Source organism: Lissotriton helveticus, chromosome 5_1 (assembly GCF_964261635.1).
Source record: "Lissotriton helveticus chromosome 5_1, aLisHel1.1, whole genome shotgun sequence".
NCBI lineage: Eukaryota > Metazoa > Chordata > Amphibia > Caudata > Salamandridae > Lissotriton > Lissotriton helveticus.
The window spans coordinates 1,478,649,433-1,478,672,353 of record NC_136065.1 but is presented as its reverse complement, the minus strand read 5'-3'; the positions used below and the strand labels follow the sequence as shown (position 1 = coordinate 1,478,672,353).

The 22,921-nt window shown below is 48.5% G+C and overlaps 1 protein-coding gene across 4 annotated transcripts in view; it reads left to right on the top strand.

The window, feature by feature from the left end:
- Window positions 1-22,921, top strand: part of ST7L (suppression of tumorigenicity 7 like) — a 1,501,068-nt gene that overhangs the window by 159,940 nt on the left and 1,318,207 nt on the right. For all 4 annotated transcript variants that reach the window (XR_013594902.1, XM_078644468.1, XM_078644466.1 and 1 more), the window contains exons 3-4: window positions 9,675-9,837; window positions 10,499-10,553. Coding sequence is in view for 2 of the 4 variants with exons in the window: in XM_078644466.1 (XP_078500592.1) it covers window positions 9,675-9,837; window positions 10,499-10,553 (218 nt within the window). In the remaining 2 variants the exon portion in view is untranslated. The remainder of the gene's footprint in view (window positions 1-9,674; window positions 9,838-10,498; window positions 10,554-22,921) is intronic.

The following is a 22,921-nucleotide window of genomic DNA, read 5'->3' as shown; positions in this document are numbered from 1 at the left end:
CTGTACCAGCCCTCTCTTGGAAACTGGGAGCCCCGGCTCGTGCTGCTCTGCGGGGACAGGGTAGGTGGACAAATTCTGTCCGGGCAGCGGACGAGGGTGCGGCGGGCCTGCTGTTGCCCGGATCCTCCTGCTGAATACTGTGAGGAGCGAGGGAGCTCAGAGTGTGTGTGTGTGCGGCTGTTGTGTGTGTGTGCGGCTGGCTGTGTGTGCGGCTGGCTGTGTGTGTGTGCGCGGCTGGCTGTGTGTGTGTGCGTGGTCGGCTGTGTGTGTGTGCGCGGCTGGCTGTGTGTGTGCGCACGGCTGGCTGTGTGTGTGTGCGCGGCTGGCTGTGTGTGTGTGCGGCTGGCTCTGTGTGTGTGCGCGGCTGGCTCTGTGTGTGTGCGCGGCTGGCTCTGTGTGTGTGGGTGGCTGGCTCTGTGTGTGTGTGTGTGTGGCTGGCTCTGTGAGTGTGTGTGTGTGTGTGTGTGCGCGCGGCTGGCTCTGTGTGTGTGTGTGTGACTGTGTGTATGTGTGGGTGCAAATGCAATAGGTCTCACATTTGCGAGAGATTAAGCTATTGCCATTGTATATGACAATGACATTTATTTATCTGTTTCCAAAACCAACACATAAATACAAATGTTGTCATTTACAATGCCAATAGCTCTAACTTTTCCAAAGGCGAAACCATTGCATTGTAAATGCTTGTTGGTTAATTGTGAGCCTTTGCCTGCGGACCTGCAGACAGAAGAGGCCCATCAAGAACTCCACAGCTGCTGTAGCTGCTACAGCCATGTGATCACAATTCCCGTGGTGCAGGCACAAAGTGAGACACGAGAAGCCCAGTGAAAGGACAGAAATGGGGGTGGGCCTGATGCCTGCATCAAAGCCCCATGGGGAAAGTAAGGAGCTTTAATATAACCTCTGGATGAGATAAGATATGAGAGGCCAAGGGGAGCGGGTCAGGGCTGTCGGAGAGAGCGGCGGAGGAGGGTGGGGTTAGCAGGTACAGGCACTGGGTGAAACATAAGGTGTACAGGAAAGGCAAAGAGCAAAGGTGGTATGCGCACGAGCTGTATGAAAAGAGAAAGCAAGGCTTACTGTAGACCTTAAGGCGAGGGTGAGGAGGGATCTTGGGGTCTTATGAGGTCCAAGGGAGGAGCACGGAGTAAAAGGCAAAGATCACAAGGTTCAAGTCAGAGCGGGGGCAAAGACGCAAATAAGGCAGCCTGTAACATGCCAGTTCTGTCGAAGTTCTGGAACTGCAGATGCTTGATGTTGGTCTCGTGTCCGAAGTAAATGAAAGGACATGGGGAGGGCCCAGAATCCAGACAATATGGCCACTTCGAGGCATGTGTGGCTGTAGATACACATCCTCTGCTAACTTCCGCCATCTAGTCCAGATGTGTGCAAGCTGCTTTACGTCGAAAAAAATTGTCGAGTCATGAGACAAAGTGACTCCTCTTGATGATAATACGCATGGGGATCAACTCCATTTTTATATTCTTTTCTTTCTGCCGTCAGGTTCGAATGTTTTTTATCGCTCTGGGTCAAGACTGTCTCGGGCTCTCTTCGGTTTGGTGTTCATTTCTAACCTTTTCTGTATTGTTTTGGTTGTGTTTTCCATCGTCTTGTACTGAAAACCAGAAAACCTTCACCCCTTGATTTGACATGTTCCAATCGTGGCCTTTGGACCTTGCCCATTCAGGACTACTCTTTATATCATCAGCTTTGACCGAGAATGCCCTACTAATGGAATGAGCTCCATTTTGCTTATGTCCCAAGTGCCACGTGAAGTCCCAGAAAACCGACTTCCATCAGGTTTGCAAATTACGTCTGTCTCCAGGCTATCAGAAAGTGGACTGTGAGGCTTGTCGATTCTTTCGATCGAAGAAGGTATTGCGGGACTGTATGGCACATCAGAGAGATGCAGCGCAGAGTTATGGAAGAAACACCCAAACTCTTCGGTCAAGATGTTGAGCAGTAACAGGAAGCGCTTCATGAGGCCTCTGTCGCTGAGGTAGAGGCCTTTTCTATCCATGACTTCGGTTCTGGCTCTGGCTCTGGCTCTGACTCCGACCTTGACATCGGCCTCCAGATACAGGATTGCCCTTGGCCAGCATACCATGAGTACCCATGCCCCAGTTCCACCTTCCAAGAAACACTTGGTTTCATCTGAATATATGGCTCCCAGGCCACCACTGCCAGCAGGCCGTGGTAGGCACCTACCATCTGCTGTGGACGCCCCACCTCCCCTCGGGCTTGGCACCGAAAGCAAAGCCGAAACAACTCCTTCCCTCACCCAGCCGACCGAACTTGGCACTGAACCAACCAGCTGTCTCTTTCCGGTTCCAAGCATCCCGCTCCCAGTAGCTTTGGCTCTGACCACCTCAGCTCAGAAAAAGAAATCGGCTTTGGCACCGAACAAGTTGCCTCTGGTACCAATATTCCAAATCATGCAGGAGCGGCTCTATCCAAAGCAGAAAAAATTACATATATGGGGTCGCGGTGACCATATTTTACCTCCAACTGTGCACTAGGCGTCAAAAGCATCTAAGTGCTAGCTTTCTTGTGAAGAGACCATTGATGCACCAGGGCCTGCTAAAAAGAAGGACATTGCAACCAGCCCTCTGCATCCTCCTCTTCCTCCTCCTCCACCACAGCCACTTCCTCGGCCCTCTTACACCACAAGGGTCTCCATTGTCTTCCACTGATGATAATGGGGTTGCCATAATTCATATCCACAGCCCACAGATCATTAGGATAATGTGGGCATTGATCACCGGGTGATACTGACCCAGATCTCTACCCAGCCAGGCCATCATCCCCTGATGATCCTTCATCTTTTCAAGACCTCATTACTAGGGCAGCAGTATATCACCAGGTCCCCTTACACAAATATTCTATTGAGGGTGATTTTCTTTTTGAAACATTGCCCAGCGCACATAGATTGTGCTCAAGGGCATGCTGCAACATTCTGACAACATTTTTAAGGACCCAGAGCGGATACGTATAAATACACCCAGGGTCGACAAGACATATAAACCAGCACCCTCCAATCCTATTTACATCATGGGTCAGCTTTCTGCAGACTCACTAATTGTCTCACTAATTGTGAGTCTGCCCGTAAAAGGGCCAACTCACAATCAGCAGGTGCTCCTCCACCTGACAAAGAATCCAAACCTATTGATGCTTCAGGGAAGAGAGTAAACTGCAAACACAACAATGATGGACAGAATGTGGATCAATGTCACACATTCACCCCAGTCCAAAGATCTGGGCCCAAATCCATCGTTTTTCCACTCCACAGGGAAGAGAGTGGCAGCACAATCCTCCAATCACTGGCGGATCGCTAACCTCCAAACCTTGTTAACAAAATATGAAAGGCCACATTGGGACGAGCTGGAGGAGCTCCCGCAACACCTCCCTGAGGCATATAAAATAAGGGGACATAATATTGTGAATGAGGGAAAATTAATCTCCAACAATTCAATCAGGTGGGCTCTAGACTCAGCGGATACAGCAGCCAGGGGCAGCAATACAAGTCTATTGTTGCATAGACATGCTTGGATACATATATCTGGCTTCAAGCGAGAGGTGCAATTAACACTATTAAATGAGCCTTTTGATAAAGAGTATCTCCTTAGTCCCCAGGTGGACCAAGCATTGTAGAAAATAACAAACGGCACTGAAGTAGCTAAATCAATGGGGGCTCTCCAAACCCCTGCTTCGCGTGGCTACTTGGTTTCCCTCATAAACCTGGGTGCCAAAACTACACCACCTGATGCCTCTACCTCCTCTTATAGGCAGCAACAAACCTCCTCCTCAAGGGTGTACTACAGAGGCACAAATAGAGTGACTCTCTTCTTATTCCTCCGCCCATTTAACACCTGTCGGGGGCTGACTACAGCATTTCTTCCCCAGTTGGAAAACTATAACATCAGGTCAGTGGGTGTCGGACATTATCCAACATGGTTATTGTCTGCCGCTCATAACCACACTCCAAACATTCCACCTCGCTGACACAATCTCTCCATAGAACATCAAAGCCTGCCCAAATAAGAAGTGTAGGCTCTGTTGCTCAAAGGAGCCATAGAGCCTATCCCTCTTTAACATCAAGGTTCATTAATGAACTTCCTATACTTTCTAATTTACAGAAAGAATGGATCACTACTGCCATCTTAGCTCTCAGGCTCTTAAATCATTACATACTATCATAACACTTCCATATGATCACTCTTCAGGACATGATCCCTCTGCTTCAACAAGGTACTTTATGTCAGCACTAGACTTAAAGGATGCTTACTTCCACATCACGACCCATCCAGCTCATCGCACTTATACCTCAGATTTGTTATAGCTGGAAGGCATTACCAGTTCAAAGTGCTCAAATTTGGAGTCACTACCGCACCCCATGGGCTTTCCAAATGTCTAAAAGCAGTAGCAGCTCATCTGTGAAGACAGAACATTTGTGTCTCTCCATTTGTGGGTAACTGGCTCATCAAAGCGAGTACATATCTTGTGTCAACCACATACACAGACTACTCTGCATCGTCTCCATCAACTGGGGTTTATTACCAACATATTGAAATCACACCTTCAACCTTTACAGATTCAGCTGTATTTAGGGGCTATGCTCAACACACAGTTGGGTTTTGCATACCCAAATGTGGTGCGGAGTCATACTATCCAAATGCTACTACAGCAGTTTCAACCCAGCCCAACTAACACATACCAGATTATGGAGTCCTATGTAAACGTTATTCTGACCAAGTATTTGGAAGCAAATGAGATTCTGGACAGGTCTCAAAATGGTTTCCGGTCCAGACACAGTACTGAATCGGCCTTACGGGCAGTAACTGAGCAGCTATGGGCCACGTTAGATGAGGGCAACACCTCAGGACTGATTTTTATTAAACCTCAGTGCGGCCTTTGATACGTTCTCCCATACATTTCTGCTTCAACGGCTTGAGGAAATCAGGGTCAAGGGCAAGGCCCTGGCCTGGTTTGCATCTTTCTTTGCCGACCGCTCCTTTCAGGTCTCTGCCCCTCCCTATCTGTCCAGCATCTATCCTCTCGGTTGTGGTTGTGGTGTCCCCCATGGCTCCGCCTTGAGCCCTATGTTGTTAAATGTATACGTCCGCCCATTGGCCCTCTTGGCTAAAGCACGTAACATCAATATAGTATCATATGCTGATGATACCCAACTGGTTTTCACCTTCTCCAACAACCTTAAACAGGACCAAGTAAAATTTCAAGCGGATCTTTTGGCCATCTCGGACTGGATGGCAAATATTTGCTCACAACTGAACTCTTCTAAGACTGAGGTGCTCTTGGTGGGTCGTGACACCCATCAATGGGACAACCAATGGTGGCCACCGGCTCTAGGTATGCCCCCTTACCGAAAGCCGTAGTTTAGAACTTAGGGGTCCTGTTGGAGAATGCCCTCTCATTTGAGAACCACGCAAAAAAAGTGGCGGGACTTGTTTTGGCCTTTTACGCGGCCTGAAACCCATCTTGGGATACTTCGATGCACCCACCCGCCAATCGATCTTTCAATCTGTAGTGCAGTCTTGATTTAGACTATTGCAATGGGCTCTTACTCTGCGTGAACAAATCCCTAACTAAAAGACTCCAACGGGCACAGAATGCGGCAGTCCACACTTCTTTTGCCCTACCAAAGCACTGCCATGCCTCTAATCTTCTTTGCCATCTTCACTGGTTGCTGATTGAACAGAGAGTCCAGTTTAAGACTCTCTGCACTACACACAAGATCTTACACTCTGTTCCCCATATGTTCCGACTTGTGCCCTACGTTCCGCTGACAGGCGAGACCAGGGGGGCGCTCCTTTAGGGTAATGGCCCCTGCCCTGTGGAATGCTGCCCCTCTTGCTGCTCGATGCACACAAGATCACTGGGCATTTAGAAAATTGATTAAAACCTGGCTTTTAGTTTTCCTCTCTATAGCCCTCCCTGTCTGTTAGCTGTGGGATGCCCCGTTTTTGGGGCAGCGATGCACTTTATAAGTTTACTTAACATAACATGACAGTTCAGGGTCTCTGGGATACTACTCAACAGGGTCTCCACATCAACTACCTTGAATTTCACCTGTTTTGCATTGAAAGCATTTCTAACTCACCTGGCAGGCAAGGTTGTCTTGGTCTGGACAGACAACATGACAACCATGTACTATTTACAAAAAAGGAGATGTCACACTCCCTACAGTTATCATGCCTATCTCAGATGATTTGGCGTTCAGCAATATGTTACAACATCCATCACTGGCGTAACAACTCATGATGGACAACCACTTTGCCAACCTCCTCATCAAGGTTCCTGCAACAAGTCCTCGAGTGGGAAATCCACCCAGAAGTCCTTCTCAAATACTTTCACAAGTGGGGATTTCCACAGATAGACCTGTTTGCTACTGCCGACAACGCAAAATGTCAAGACTTCGCCTCCAGGTTCCCACACACACTATCCAAAGGCAATGGATGAACTGTTCAGGGATATTTGCCTATGCTTTTCCGCCTCTCCCTCTTCTTCCGTTTGTGGTTCGGAGGCTCAGGCAAACGTCTCTCACCCTCATTCTAGTAGCTCCCTTTCATGGGGATGTACGCCACCATATGTGATGCTTGTCATGATGTGCATCCCTGGACAGGCACTGTATATAATTTGTGTGTAGTTGTGTTGACACCATTAGTTTATGGTCTGAGCCTGATGATAATATATTTATAAAACTCAGAACACTGTCATGGTATGAGCCTGGTGATTATACAATCAGAAAATGAGTCACCCACTTAGCAGCCATCTTAATTGGACCTGAACTATAAAGGCACTCCCTGCCCTCACCCGGTTGCTAAACCATCTGGAATCTGTGCGGCCTCAGTTGCATCTTCATAGCAGCTCCAGTCACAGTTAGACTTCCTGATAACTGCATGTAGTGGTTCCTTAGTCATGAGCCTGCAGAGGACATCAGCACATCATTCTGTGTCACAAGTCTGCAGTGGACATCGTCATCCTGTATCACGAGTCTGCAGGGATGTTTGCACGTCATCCTGTGTCACGGACCTATAGTGGACATTAGCACGTTTGAAACTGTATAGTAAGACACGCCGCCAGTCGCGCACCCCCAAGGGGGCATCTTTCATGCCTTACAATAGAATCTTGCCACAGCAGCTCTTGGCAAAAGTAACAAGTCAGTACATACAGGATTACAACAGCTAACCCTTATGACACTGCCCTCAGCATTTCATGCCCAGCTTACTGCAGTGGTTAAGCAGAGCCTCCAGGGGTAGTTGGAGGGTGAAGTAAGCTGATTGTTTACCTGGTTCAGGTCTAGATAGTTCCTTATTGTGGGGCACGATTGTAAGGTGCCTTACAGTATTTTCGGATTGGTGAATGGCTCCATTCCTTCAGGCAATTATCCAGTAACTTAAATGAAGGCTACAGCCTGCTGTCCTCCTGAGCCAAGATCCCAGGCTACCTGCTGAACTCGTTGCGTAAAAAGGTAACACACAGTCTGAATTGAGTATGGTTGTATGCACAGGGGAGTGCTTGCATTAAGTGTGATTTTCTTTGGGTACTTCTGTTTATGTTTATATCATAGTGTGAACCACATCCTCAAATCCGACCAGGTATTGCGTCAAGGGCAACGCCTACCAGGCAATAACAGACAAGGGTGTCCAGTGAGCCAACGGACCAGACCTTGTTTCTTTATTATTTTGTCACATTCCCCCATCCCTTCATTGTGACACAGGCTGGTAGAAATGCGGTCCACGTTGCAGTGAGGGGCACGGTAGGATGAACATGGCTCCTGCTGGGTTCAGGATAACTCAGGTTAGTGCATTTGACACTCCCACTTGGGTTTGCCAACCGTGGTTAACTACACTGCTCGAACTCGCTGTAGTTCCAAGTGAGAAGCTTCCTCTCAACCCGGACCATCTCAGTTAGAATCTTGAAGAAATCAGGCACCAAAATCCATAGGAGCTCAACCTTGCGATTTGACTCCTGAGGTCATAAAATTTGGTTACCTTAATCTTCCACCTGATTGTATGTATGGCTATTCTTAAAGAATGTCTACAACTAAAGCATGTTCCTCAGCGAATTGGAAAATGTTTGTTTTCTACTGTCGCAGTAAACATGAATCCATTTAATGCAACTGTGATAAACATTGTTTGCTACCTTCTTTATCTGCAGGCATCAGGCCTCTATTACACTTCAATATGTCTGCATTTAGCTGCAGTTGCTGCCTATCTACAAAACAGGCAACACTTATCTTTGTTCAAAGTACCAGTTATTCAGGCATTCATGAAAGGCCTTAAAAGTGTAATTCCACCTATAGTTCCACCTGCACCCACATAAAATCTCAATATTGTACTTACCAGATTTATGGCTCCACTATTTGACCCATTGCATAACTGTCCCCTACAGTTCTTGTCTTGGAAGGTTGCTTTTTTGGTGACCATTACCTCACTTAGGCGTGTCAGTGAGCTCCAGGCATTAACCTTGGAAGAACCTTTCTTTCAGCTACACAGAGATGGGGAGGTCCTCAAAACCAACCCAAAATTCCTTCCAAAAGTGGTTCAATCTTTCCACCTCAATCAGTCAGTTGAATTATCCGTTTTCTGTCTGCCACTGGATTCAGTTGCGGAAAAGCTCTTCATACCCTAGGTGTTAAAAGGAGCTCTAATGTATCATATTGACTGAACTAAAGAGTTCTGTAAAGCTAAACAACTCTTTGTTGCATTTTCACCCCCTCACACTGGAAAGTCCATATTTAAGACAGAAATTTCTAGGTGGATAATTAAATGCATTCAGACATGTTATGTATTATGCCAAAGCTAAAAGGACTTTGCCTGCACCCCCATGACACCTTCTACTCGTAAATTAGTGGCTTGCATGGCTTTCCTTAGCAATATCACAATAGCTGACCTGTGTCTGCACCACAAACGTTTACCAAACATTATTGTGTGGACGTTTTAGCATGCAAACAAGCCAATGTTGGGCACGCAGTGCTATGTGCTCTCTTTCAAACAACTGCAGCACCCACGGGCTAGCCACCGCATTTGGAGAGGGACTGCTTTACAGTCAATGCAAAGCATGTGTATCTACAGCTACACGTGCCTCGAACAGAATATGTTACTTACCCTGTAAACATCTGTTCATGGCATATTCTGCAGTAGATTCACATGCACCCACCCTCCTCCCTGGACACCTGTGACCGTTTCCTTTACGCTTATTCATTTGTATGGACATCTCTTTACTGCTACTTAGTCTCACTCCATTCTCACCGGCCTGCGGGAAAACAATCTAATAATGGAGTCAATGTCCATGCACGTTCTCACCAAGAGGAGGAGTCACTTTGTCTCAACTTGCACACATCTGGACCCAACACTAGATGACGGAAGTATGCAGAACATTTGAATCTATAGCACCACATGTCATGAACAAATGCTTACAGGGTAAGTAACATATTTCTTCCCCTGCCCTCTGAACATTCAGTTTTTTTTCCTTTTAACTTCGTATGTTTCACTTATGAATGGCAAGGATTGTGTTTCTGTAAGGTTAAATTATAGTATGATAATTTTGTGTGAGATTGAGCAGACAAATAACTTTTTGCAAGACTGCATTTGACCTCATTGTGACTAATTTGTTCAGTCTTGAATCTTGTGTGTATTTTTTTGTACTTCCAGATATTTGAGTGGTGGTACTTCCGAAAGTATGGAACATCTTTCATTGAGCAGGTGTCAGTGAGCCACTTAAGGCCATTGATCGGAGGCACTGAGAACAGCCAGGCACCCTCGGCGTTTGTGCCCAGCAGCAGTGAAACAGAGGCGAGCAAACAGAATCTGACAGGTGACTATTATTGTAGCTTACTGCAGCTTCCTTATGACATGCCCTTCGGGATTTCCCCCTGAACAATGGAAAGGGTGTATGTCTAATAGAATCCCATCAACCTGAAGCACACATCAGTCATTGTGTATATGACCGTCCTAAAGAAGAATTCTATAACATTGCAGTTTTATCTTTTCCAGGTACTGTTAGGTCACATGATTTGATTAGGCTTACTTAATGGCTCTGAGGGCTTCGCAAACCATTGTCTGAATGTACTAGAACTATTAAAGCTACATGACTGCATGTGTGTCTCCAGCAGCCGCTTTATTAATATGTCTCTTCAGCACTTCAGTGAGTTTGTTGCAAGATTTTACCTTTAGTTGAGACATTTCTTTGCCAGTAATCTTTCAACTAAACATTCAGTGAGGAATAAATAGGAGTTTGGGTACTTGATCTAGCCAACATGGCCTTGCTTGAGTTCTTGCATTTATTAGTACCAGCAGAGCTTTCATATACACCCCTTTAAAAATCTAGGAGAAACAACCACAACTATTCCCAGAGCTCCACAGTAATTCTGTCCATAGATCTCTTAGCCCCTTCCAAAGGCTAGGAAATAATAAGGTTTCAGCAGCATGCAAAAAGGAGGTTTAACGAAATATTGTTTTTGCTTGTCTCCCTTCAGAATGTAAAGTGTGGAGAAACCCTCTGAATCTGTTCAGGGGAGCAGAATACAACAGGTATTACCATTCTTTCAAATGTGTTCTTGCTTTTTAATTATGCTGCATGTTAAATCCGGGTACTAGCTTTACGTATGGCTTAGTATGGCTAGCTGTTTGCATGATAGACAATAATGTTTAGCGAGACATGATTGTGTGGTCTAACCTTGCTCTCTTCAGGTAATTCCCTTGTGCATGTTATTTTGCAGCAGTGACTAGTATTTTTCCAGCGCTGGAGTTAAATGTTAATGGTACATGCAGTCCCGCTTTCTCTTGGCTAATGGGAAATTAGGGCAAGGAGGCGGTGAAGTGCAGATACTTTTTAAATAAATAAAAATGCTTACAAAGGTGCTAAACAACAACCAAGTAAATTCTCTTACACTCATACGCACGCCCCAATGCCAGCAATGGATTATGTGAACAATATAGATACATATATGATTATGTATGTATTCCAGTGTCAATAAAAATCTTTTGTTATTTCCAAATAAACAAGGATTCAGGCATATACTCTCTGTAGCTGTGAATAAATAGAAACCTTCTAAGAGTTTCACTGATACACCTGGTCCTTAAACCAACAAAGAAGAGATTGGCACGGAAGTGGTAATATCAAAAAAACGTATTTAATCACCTCACATGAGGGAGACTGCATCACACAGTACCCTCAGGCCACTGTATGAGACAGTCTAAGAAGTAAAGAGAACATGCGCCTTATATATGCATTTGTTACAAAGTCAGCAAAAAACCAAGGGGAGGTCCTGGCACATACAAGCATACTTACTGACTAATATGGGTATACAAAATGTGCTTGCTCAACAAAGTGGGAGGGGAGATTAAACTGAACACATCAGTAAGAATAGCCTGACAGTTCTACACTAGGAGCAGGTGCATTCTACCAGCTAGGCCTTTCTGTGCATGTGCAAGGCTCCGGAAGAGGGAGAAAGCACATGGCGAGCACATGGCTAACTAAAATGGCTGCCAAGAACAAAATGACTTTCAGCTCAGGCTAACAGCTATTCCTGCAATCTTTAACAGCCGGTCTGCAGCAGCCTACACCTGCTGTACAGACCTGTCAAAATATTCCTTTTAGACACATGGAAAACTCCGATTTTAAATATTAATAAGTCACCACTAAGTACGCCTTGTCGCCCACAAAGTAGGGTGTCTCATAGAGGGGCATGTGTGAAATTATAATAGGCATGTTTCTCCAGTGAATAAGCCGTCAAAAGCGACTGGCAGGGCTGTAGCTGAATCCTAAAAAAAAATTAATACAGATTTTAAACGTTCATATGAAACTTTTGGCAGGAACCGGGTGCAAAAATCATTCAAAGGCTATTTTTAATATTAAGTAAAAATCCAATTTAATGGTAAAGTCTGATTTTCAGTAAATATTAGGAAACTAACTTTTAGAAAGTTACATTTTACTTGCCTGAACCTCCAGTAAGCTAATTGATGTTAGCCTACTGACAGCTGGTATGTTAGTCCTTGGTCTTAGTGAGGTGTGAAAATTGCTCTCAGAGCAGGAACAATGGCCTGGGAGGGGTTTTTCTTCAAATCCACAAAAGACGGCTGCCCCTAGGGTATGTTCCTAAAGGTATCTAGAGAGTTAGGGGAGATGTCCTACCACTGGGGGCATCTCATAAAAAGTTACGGACTGGCCTCACACACCGCCCGGTGTCATGCTTCATCATCGGCTGTCCTCGCCCTCTAAAAACTTGGTTTGATAGAGGGCGGGCATACACCTGGAGACAGGGATGCACTTCTAAATCTAAGTGATGGCCGTGAGGGAGTGTAAAGTGTAATAAAAACAATTACCCTTGTCCAAACCTTAAATTTATTCAGGCATTAAAGGTATGGTAGTTAAAAGAAGTGATTGGTGGTATGGGATGTTATTCTCCCTTCACCGTATAATATAGGGTCGACATGTTTCTGCTTCTATGTCCACGAAGGGTACATAGCATTTTTCAGGACCAAAGGGGGAGGTAACTACCTAAAAATGTCCACCTTCTGACAACTAGTGTCAGAGTGTATGGACCTGCCTCTATTGTGCGAAGGGGATGAGATTAGAATTACCCTTCCTGGTGTAGTACCCTAATAAGTGACTCTGTAGAAAAGGGAACAAAAACACAAAACAGACATACAAACCAACGTGTGAGTATGTAAAAAACGAGTACATTGTACCATCCATGCAGCGCCATACCAATTGCGCGCGTGGTTTGGTCTTTATGAGACACGTGACAGGTACACGTGTGTCCATGCAGCCAAAAAGAAAGATTATAAAAGGACCTTACCCTAAAGCCTAACCTACTTGCTCCATGGGAGGGCGGTGGTACTTAGACTTTCTAAAAACAAGAGACCTAACATAGCCATATTGGTAAATGGTTCTAGATTCCAACATTAGTAAAAAAAACATTTTTTTTTAGTTTTTCAAAAACCTTTATTGAAGAAAATCAGGGCAGACACAATACATCGTGCAATACTGCAGTACAAATATACAAAACACAGAGCAGGTCAAGCGTTCAGTAACATGTAGGTAACATCTTGCAGCAAATTAAAAGATCATGAAAGTTGATATCACAGCGCCACAACACCGAGGTCCCTTCCTCACGGGGGAACACACACAAAGCAGCAAAAGCAGTGGGGAACTAAAAAAAAGGGCGGGGCGCCTATGGCAAGGGGGAGAGCAGTCACTGACCGGCGGCGGCGGCGGACTCACGGCCGGCGGGAAGCGCGGGAGAGGCAGCGCCACTGGGGTGGGAACGTGTAAGAAGATAAGTAACCAGAGGGCCCCAGATGTCAACAGGTCGGGACCTGGCAGGCATTAAATACCAGAACTCCAATAGGAGAGTCTGGCACCGAGAGGCATCCTCCAACCAACTCTCGGCCTTGGGGGCAGGCGGGTGACCCCAACACATGGCCACCCTGCGCCTAGCAAGGGCCAGCAGCATTGACATCAGACGGCGAGAAGGATCAGGACAGAATTTGACAAAACCGAGAAGGCACAGAGGTGGATCGGGGTGCACTACAGCGCCGGTGATGTCAGAAATAGCAGAACACACCACCTGCCAGAACTCCGAGATCTTAGGGCATAGCCAAGCTAGATGAGCAAAGTCCGCAGCAGGAGCAACGCAACACACACTATTATCTCCTGGAGTTAGCCCGAGCCTGTGGAGCTGCACCGGGGTGCGATAAAGCCTGTGCAAATATTTGAAATGGATCAGACGAAGCCGGTAGTTCGGTGACAGCTTCTTCTTATGATTACAGCAATATAGCCAGACAGCCTGCGCGATGTCGATACCAAGATCAGCACCCCATGCCTCCTGAGCACGATCAGAGGAGATGGGGGCAGACACTAGGGTGAGAGCGTACAATTTGGTGACTAATTTGTGTGGCGACTAGGAAGTATAGATGAAATCCAAAGCCGGCATGGTGGGCGGGGGCTGAGGGAAAGTGGGGTGCAGTTTCCGGGCAGTGGCACGCAGCTGATAGAATAAAAGGTGTTCTCCGGATATAGATCCACCACCTACTTCAAGCCTAAGCGCATCACATTCCTAGACATGCTGGAAGCCCGAAGTGAGGGAAAGTCCGGGTGGTTCACTATTGGCATGGAGTTGGTAGAGAGCAGAGGGATGCCAGAAAGCCGGCGCAGGCCAGACCAGGCCCATCGCAGCGTCTAGACCGTGTCAACCTCAGCCCGAGGGCGCACCGCGGGCGCAAACAGAGCTGTGGACAGAGGCCAGGCAGAGGCTACATCTGTCTCAACTGCGACATGAGGCTGATAAGGGGAAGGGTGGATCCAGAAATGCCGGAAGCTGGCCTGGGCGCACACGGCATAGATCCTGAAGTCGGGCGCCTCCATCCCACCAGCAGACATGGGTAGAGTAAGGATGTCATAAGCTACTCTCGGCTCTTTACCTGCCCAAACGAGCGAAATTATTAGGGAGCGTAATTTACGAAAGAAATGAGAAAAGAGGGATAGGGATGTTTAAAAACAAGTAGAGAAAATTAGGAAGGACCACCATTTTGGCAATTGCAATGCGGTCCGCCAGAGATAGCGGAAGTCGGCTCCACGACGGAATCCTGGATTCCAGCCAGTCTACCGTGCACCCGAAGTTTGACCTCCACAGTTCATCCAGATCCCTACTCAGCCAGATACCCAAATAGCGCGTGGGGTGAGAAGCCAACACAAACGGAAAGTCAGGTGAGAATGGCACGGTGGCATCAGTCAAGGGGAATAGAACAGACTTGCTCCAGTTCATCTGGATGCCCGACAGCCCACCAAAGTGTATGATCTCCCGGACGAGAGGGCTAAGGTTCTCTTTAGGATGGTGGACATATAGAGTAACGTCTTCCGCGTACATTAAGATGAGCAAGGAGCGGGACGAGAAACCAATACCCCTGTGAGTGTGGTGCTGTCGCAGTCGGGCGGCCAGGGGCTCCATCACGATGGCAAAAAGCATGGGCGATAGCGGACACCCCTGAAGTGTGCCACGAGCAATAATAAAAGGGTCGGAGACTTGACCGTTAATGTGGAGACGAGCCGAGGAATTGGTGTAAAGGAGTTTAACCTTGCGCAGAAAGATTTCACTGAAGCCCATACGCGGCAAGACGTAAACTAAAAAGGGCCACTCCAGCGTATCGAATGCTTTCTTGGCGTCCAGCAAGGCAGCCACAGCCGGTAGGTTAGGATTAATTTGATGCAACACTGAGAAAATTGTACGAAGGTTGTGCGATGTAGCCCTACTGGGAATGAAGCCTGATTGATCGGGGAGAGCAATGGTGGGCATAAGTAAAAGAAGACCAGAGGCGATCAATTTAGCAAAGATTTTGTTGTCTTTGTTTATAAGAGAAAGGGGGCGGCATGAGTCGCGACGGTCAGCAGGCTTGTCTGGTTTAAGAAGCAAGGTGATCATCACCTAACGCAAGGAAGGCGGGAAGAGACCACCATCAAGAGTCATTATACATAGCTGCCAGATGTGGTTCCAAGAGATCGGCGAGCGTTTTGTAGAACAAGGCTGGCAGGCCATCCAAGCCGGGGGCCTTTATCTCCGGGTAGACTACTGATGGCAACCAGTATTTCCTCCCTGGAAAACGGTTCATCAAGGAATTTACGGTGGTAATCTTCCAACCAGACCAGCTCAATGGAATCGAAATATTGATCAAAATCCTCCCGTGGCAGAGGAGTGCCAGCAGAATAGAGTTGTGAATAAAAGTCGAGAAAGCGGGATTTTATGTCCTCCGGGGAGGTAGTCCTGTCCGGGCTGCCATCACTTAAGGCCGTGACACAGGAAGCGGCTCGTGGTGGGCGTAGGAGGGTGGCAAGAGTGCGCCCCGGGCGGTCTCCCTCGCCAAAGCGATGCATCCGACCCTCTCTGCCCAAAAAGGACAGTTTGCGACCAGCCTCATCTGAGAATTCAGTGTGCTTTTGGCGCAGTAGCGCAGCGTCTAGGTACTGGGGTGTGCCGCCTGGGCTGCATCCATATCCTTAATTTCCTCCTCGAGCTTAGCCAGGGTAGTACGAATAGATCGGAGGACGCCGGCTTGTTTGGAAATACATTCACCCCAAATGACGGCCTTAAACCCTTCCCATAAGGTGGAAGCAGATTCCACAAGGCCCACGTTTAAATCAAAGTAGTTAGTAATCGCGGTTTGGATGTCCGCACAAAAAGCAGAGTCCCGGACGGCATTAGGGGGGAGGCGCCAAGTAAAGGCCCGTCGCGGGTTATGAGGAGGACGGAGACGGATCTGGACCGGCGCGTGATCAGAGAAGGTGCGAGCCATGTGCACTGCGTCAGTGAGCCAGGACAAAACGTCCGGCAAGGTCAGCCAAAATTCTATGTCCGACCAACAGCCCCTCGCGCCAGTGAAGCAGGTGCCTTCCCAAGCATCGGTATGGGAGTGCGTCAAGCGTCATAAAGAGCGTTATCGGTTAGAATAGATGTGAGAGGCGTATGGGAACCCGATCGATCCAAAGTCGCCGATAAAGTGACATTAAAATCCCCCCCCAAAGTATCGCCGCGGGACCACAGGAGGAGATGAAGTGCCAGATGTGATCAAAAAAGTCAGAGTCATCGCAGTTGGGGCCGTAGACCGCGGCAATCGTAACGGGCTGAGCTAGTAGTAAACTATGGAGGATCGCATACCTGCCCTTAGGATCAAGGAGTACCCGGGCGGTCTGCCAAGGGAGACCCGGCCGTATCAGAATGGAGATACCCCTGGCATACGACGAATAGGTGGCGGAGTGAAATTCCACCAGTAACGGGATTGGAGTCTGGAGATAGACCCCGGCAATAGGTGCGTCTCCTGTAAGAGACATATATCCACTTTGTGACGCTGTAAGTGTGAGTGAATCAATCGGGCCTTGCGGTGATCATTCAGGCCCCAGACATTCCAGGACCAGCAGACTATGTCAGCCATAAGGGGGCAGTTTTAAGTGCAGCACCACGCAACGCAGGCGGCAAGCCACGCAAATAAGCACAGCGCGCAATATGAATATGAATAACAATAGGAAAGAAAGAGGGCGGCAGCAGGCAGCTTAGGTAGGAGGGAGAGCAGGCAACTTGAGACGGCCCTCAGGGGAGTTCCACAAACCGGGCAGTGCGGGGGAGGCGTGCAAGTGTCTAACTAGCAGGTATGGCTCAGAGAGCAAATCACAACGGTGAGCAGTAATAGTGCCACACAGAACAAACCACCGGGGTGCAGCATCCAAGACGAGGGAGGGACCAGTGGAGCAACATGTTGACCATCAATACATAATCGATGAGCATGAACAGAGCAAATCAGAAAGCACAATGCAGTGTGGCATACAAGACTGAATGCGAAGAACCAAAGCAGTAGGCACAGTACAGTGTCAAGGTCCAAACATATGAATGCATTACTGAACAACAATGCGGCGGCGAACTGAAGCCTCCTCCTTAATAGAGGAACAAAAAAAAACAAACCCCACCCCCACCACCACCCCAACCCAACAATCCCAGATCAAAACCCCCGCCAACCGCGCACCCACTCCAACCCTCCAATCAGGCTGAGTAGTCCACCCGCCCCACCCCGGGAACCCCCAAGTAGGAGAGGAGGTAACAATGGAAGAAAGGGGAACCATCCCGTGAGGGCATGGCAGGACAAGGCGTACACCCCTGCAAAAAAGCAGGGTGGCCAAGCTAAAGATATGACAGTCATCATTCAGAAGGAGGGTAAGAGAAAAAACAGTAATGTCTGCACTATTCAATCGTTATCACTGAGACGACCCGCCCCATCAGGCTGAGATGTAGAAGGGGAGGAGCAGGCATCTTTGTCCAGTCTCTTGGCAAACGCCATGGCCTCTTTGGGATCAGGGAAAACAAGTGTTTTGATGCCCTGTCGAACCCTCAGTTTCGCCGGATAGACCAGGGAGTACGAAAACTCTTGTTTCTGAAGAATGCGCTTGTCAGGAAGGAATTCTCTCCGGGCAGCTTAGACGGTGAGGGTATAGTCCGGGTAAAAGGAGAGTGCGTTACCCTGGTGGGTGATGGTGCCCCTGTCACATGCGGCACGAAGAATGGCGTTCCGATCCCGGTAATTCAAGATCTTGGCGATAATGGGACGTGGAGGCAGCCCGGGGCCGGGACGTGGACCAAGCAAACGATGGGCACACTCCACAATGAAAACCGGGAAGAGGACGTCACCGAAGATTTGCTTAATCAGCTGTTCCACAATATCCTCCATCCTTGAAATGTTGGTGGACTCCGGAAGACCCGTGATGCAGAGGTTGCTCTGCCGGGAGTGGGACTCCAAATCTTCATTCTTGTCCCGGACAATAGCCAACATCTTGTCCATCTGTAGTAGTTTCTGCCGGTCTTGGGTGGCAGCATCTTCAGCGTCTGACACTATAGATTCAACATGGAGTATCCGGTTATCATGGGAGTGCGACACGGGCCTTTACTGTGTCCAATCGGGCTGAGAGTTGGTCCAGCTGGGTAGCTATACCCGTCACTGTGGATTTGACGTCCAGCATGATAGCCTTGAGGTCGTCCTCACAATTTGAAGGGGCCTCCATGGTGACAGCGGAGTCGACACCCTCGGAGCCCGCACCGTCCTGTCGAGAGGACCTCCGGAGCTCGAAGGCTATCTTGGGTTGTTTTGGGTCATTTTTCCCCATGATGAGAGGCCCTGTGTCAGAACCCCTATACCGGGTTCAATCATTTGCGGTATTGACTTACCTCAGATAGGTCAGGAATTCTCTGTAGGTCACATGTGGACAGAGAGGGTCCAGCGATGGAGACTTAAGATGGCCACCGAAGTGGAAATGCAGGCTGGCGGTCTAGACTCCGCGCCGCAGCTGCATGGAAATTAAGATGCAGCGCGAGCGCATCAAGAACTGCGCACTTCACTGAAGATTCCAGTCGGGAATCACGTACCGAAGTAGCGCTCAGTCATAGATATTGTTTAGTCACGAAGGATATCATTATTGGTTCCTTCAAGTATCCGGAGAGCTTAAAGATTATTTTTCGAGAGGAAACTCGACATTCAGAGTTAGCACGAACTGAAGAAACAGTGCCGGTAACCTGAGCCGGGCCAAGCTGACAGAGAGAGGCGTTCCGTTTTCGAGCCAAGGAGAGGAGTGAGAAAACGAAGCCAAGTAAAACCTTGATAAGGAGATAAATGTACCTTAAGGAAATGCTTACCTGATTAGAGTAAAGTCAACGGATTTCAGTAAACCTAGAAATTAAGGCGCGAGAGAAAAAAGAAGTCAGAGTGTGAATACGTTAAAAACTACAGAATGCCAAAAGTCTTTGCAAAGTAAATATGTAGATACTCACCTGGATAGCTAAGGGTGTCGCAATTTCTAAAAAGAAAAACTTGTGAAAGACAAAACAGAGTAAAGAAGTTAAGACACAGAAAATAAGACAGCAGTTAAGGAAGAAGAGAACATAACAGAAACCCACCTAAAAGAAAACTCATCTAGTTAGTGAAGTAAGTTCACTTACATCGTAAAAATTCAGTAGAGATAGTTTAGGCAAACTGACAATAGACACTAATACTTCATCTTTCTATAGTAACAACTAACAGACGAGGAAGATAGAACTACAACAAAAGACAGAAGAGAAGCTAAAGTCCAGAAGAGCCAGAGTAGGTGAGATATCACAGCAGAGTAGTATTAGAATTTAGAGCAGAGGTGGTTTGGATTGTAATGGTGTATTAATTACAGGTTTCCTCGAAAGAACAGACGACGTCTGCAAGTAAGCTGAGAGAGGAAGCCGATTCCGGACCAGTCTCTTCTTTGTGTATTATTTTATCCAACTCCCCCGTCCCCCGAGGTAATGATTTGAAGGTTCTGAGAAACGACCTACTAGCATTGCCGAGAGGGATTTGGGACCTAGCATCTCTGTTCCCGTGCAAGAACTGGTAAGCCACTACAGTTGGATAGCTTGGAGTTCTGACACCCCGGCAGCAGAGGAGCGGCCAACACGAGGCGGAATACAGTCAGAAGGAGCCAAAAGCCCGCAGACCCCAACAGCTGGCAGCAGGAATGCAGTGAGAGGTAAGTAGGTTCCACTCAGTGCGGCAACCGGAGAATGGAGAAGACACCTTGAAAGGCGTGGAGCCCCTGGGATTAAGAAGAGGCGTGGATGAACGATGACACAACCAGGGTGGGCTCCCCCTGAGGCTCCTGGCTACTGAGGTGGTCAAGCAGGACGCACAACGGGCTGCAGACTAGTACAATACAGGCAACCAGCCCATTCCCATAAGGCCACGGTGAGCTGGTCAAATGAGGGCACTGCAAAGCCAAAAGCCAATGAGCCCAAAGAAGGAACCAGGGTGGCGACCCAACATGCACCAAGCCGCCAGACCAGGTCACGACACACAGGAGGTAATAATCCAAGCAGGGCGCACCCTGGGAGGCGAGGCCAGGGTAGCGAGGCGTGTCCAGGCGCCGGGTGGAGCAGCAGGCAGCAAAACAGGGATCAGGCGGCCCCAAGAAGCTCACAAGGGCCACAGCGCCAGTCAGCAGGGCTGCAATAGGTGCAGCAGTGGTGATTTACATGGGCCAGTCGGGTGGTGACAGGTGGAGAACGAGCCAGTGGGATTGCAAAGCCGCTAGGCTCCAGCGGCGCCCACTACAGCGGGCCGTACACAGGCCCAGGAGCGGTCGGGCCACAGCAGTACAGAGGCCCGATTTTGCAGGTGCAGCCCCCACCTGGAGATCAAGGCCAGGATTAGAGGTAGGCGGGGCACAGAAGGCAGCGGGCAGAACAGGCAAACAGCCATCAGGGCAGGGAGCACACCTAACAAAGCAGAAGCGAGCGGGGAGTCGTGGGGGGCCTGCCGCTCACAGCATCGAGCCCGGGTACTCGCGGGGGTCGCGTAGAGCGGCCAGGAGACCGCCAAATGCTCAGCGCCTAACCCGCAGCATACCAGGTCGGGCGGAACAGCCGGCAAGCCCCAGCCCCGCCCACAAAACCACAGAGGTGGCGCCCAGCTGTCACAGGCAGTCCGAGGCAGAGAAGGCCCGACCTCGCGGTCCAGCTGCCGTAGGCCCGACGTCCCCAAGCAACGGCACAACACCGCTGCAGGGCCTGACCGGGAAGCACGTCGCGATAGATCAGCCCCTCACTTGCGGGGCAGTCTGGAGTCAGCGTCGGAGTGCAGCCAGGGTAAGGATGTAGTCAGGATTTTAGCGGGTTATTCAGCTTGGCTGGCAGAGCCCACTCAGAGTGCGGCCATCTTGCAGCCGGCCAAGCGACGCCCCCCAGTAAAATAACACTCTTTGTTATAAATATGGAAATCCACAAAGGCAGAGATCCAGGTTTTGTGGGGTCATTGCTGAAAGGAACACCCACACATTCATTCATCACCATGCACACCCTTACTGTCTTGCTTCAGGGCTTCCAGCTGCTTTCCCTGAGGCGTCCTCTCGTCTTCCCGTTGATGGAAACTGAAGATAGACCCAAGGGTATATATACTATGGTAGAGTGGATAATTGGTTCAGTAACAAGCGTTAAGTGGGGACAGCAGGATAGTTTCCTGTGTACTTCTAGATTGTGCCTGGCCGCCTGTGATTGGGCGTATCCAAACATATACTGATTTGTCTACATGCGATGTTTCCGAGACGGGGCTCAATTTCGTGCATGCACTATGCTTAGAATAGCGGGGCGGAATACCCTTGAAGCTAAAGTAGTAGTATTAATATGCAGATTAAAAATAGGTTCGTTGTCTGCTTGTTCTAGTTCTAGTTTTGTAAAGCACTTGTTTGCGGTCATAAGAAATAAAACTGGAAAATAGAACAAGGCACGTTCCAGCGAGCCAGTGTGCAGTGTCTCGCCGCGGTGCCTCACAGCGGTATAAGCGAAGTGCAGTTTCCCGGTGCACTAGTCATCGCGCATGCATATTCCCTTTACAGTCACTGTATTCGGGAAGAGGAGACATGCCCTGAACAGGACCCTGTTTGTATAATCGCAAAGCTGCCGGTGGCAGTGCGCTTTGGGTTAAATGCGACTGTTGCTTTTGATTAAATGCCTCATGTGACCTTTGACTAAAAAAGAAGAAGGCATTCATATCCCATATGTGAGATCAAGAAGTTAAACCGGTACTCCGGGTGTATCATAGTAGTACCCTGTATTTAGACTCTACTCACACAGATGGGGCCCCTGTTTGGTCATAATGTAAATGTACATGAAATATTCAGTCTGTAGTGTGATTCGTACTGCTGTGTCTGAAACTTAAATGAATGCCCCACTGTGAACTATGGTGAATGGGTTACATTCGCATTTCTTGGTCTATTTGAGAGGGATGGTGGTTGATGACTAAAACAATTTCTCAGGTACTATCAGCACTATCACTCCTGACGTCGCAGCCCCCACCCACAACCCTTCTAACATAGCTCAGCATCGGATCCACACGCACCTCACCTCTACCCCCAGCACCCTAGTCAATAGCCCACCTGCTGTTACCACCCCACGCTCCCCAAGCGCAGACACAAATCTCTCCCCCTCATACACTAGCCGCCCCTCTAACACTATCCCTTTGATCCCCACTCATACAACTCCCATTCCTCTCTCCCCTGACATAACAACTTCCACCCACAACCCCTCTTACCTAGATCCGCACCAGAACGACACACATAACGACAAATCCCACCCTTTGTTCCCCCCCCACTCTCAGTCCCCACGTGAGAACACTCCCCCCATACATCCTCGATACCCCCACATCCTCGATACCCCCACGCTCCCTTCCCCCCACCTTACACCCCCCACGAACGCCTCTGAACACACCACCGTCCGGAGCTTATCTCCCCCCCGGCCCCCCCGCGGCAGATCCTTCTCCCTCCCCTGCTCCACCCTCCCAACTAGATCCACAGAACATACCACCTCCCTTACCGTAGCATCACCCCCTCTCTCCCCTCCCATTCTCAG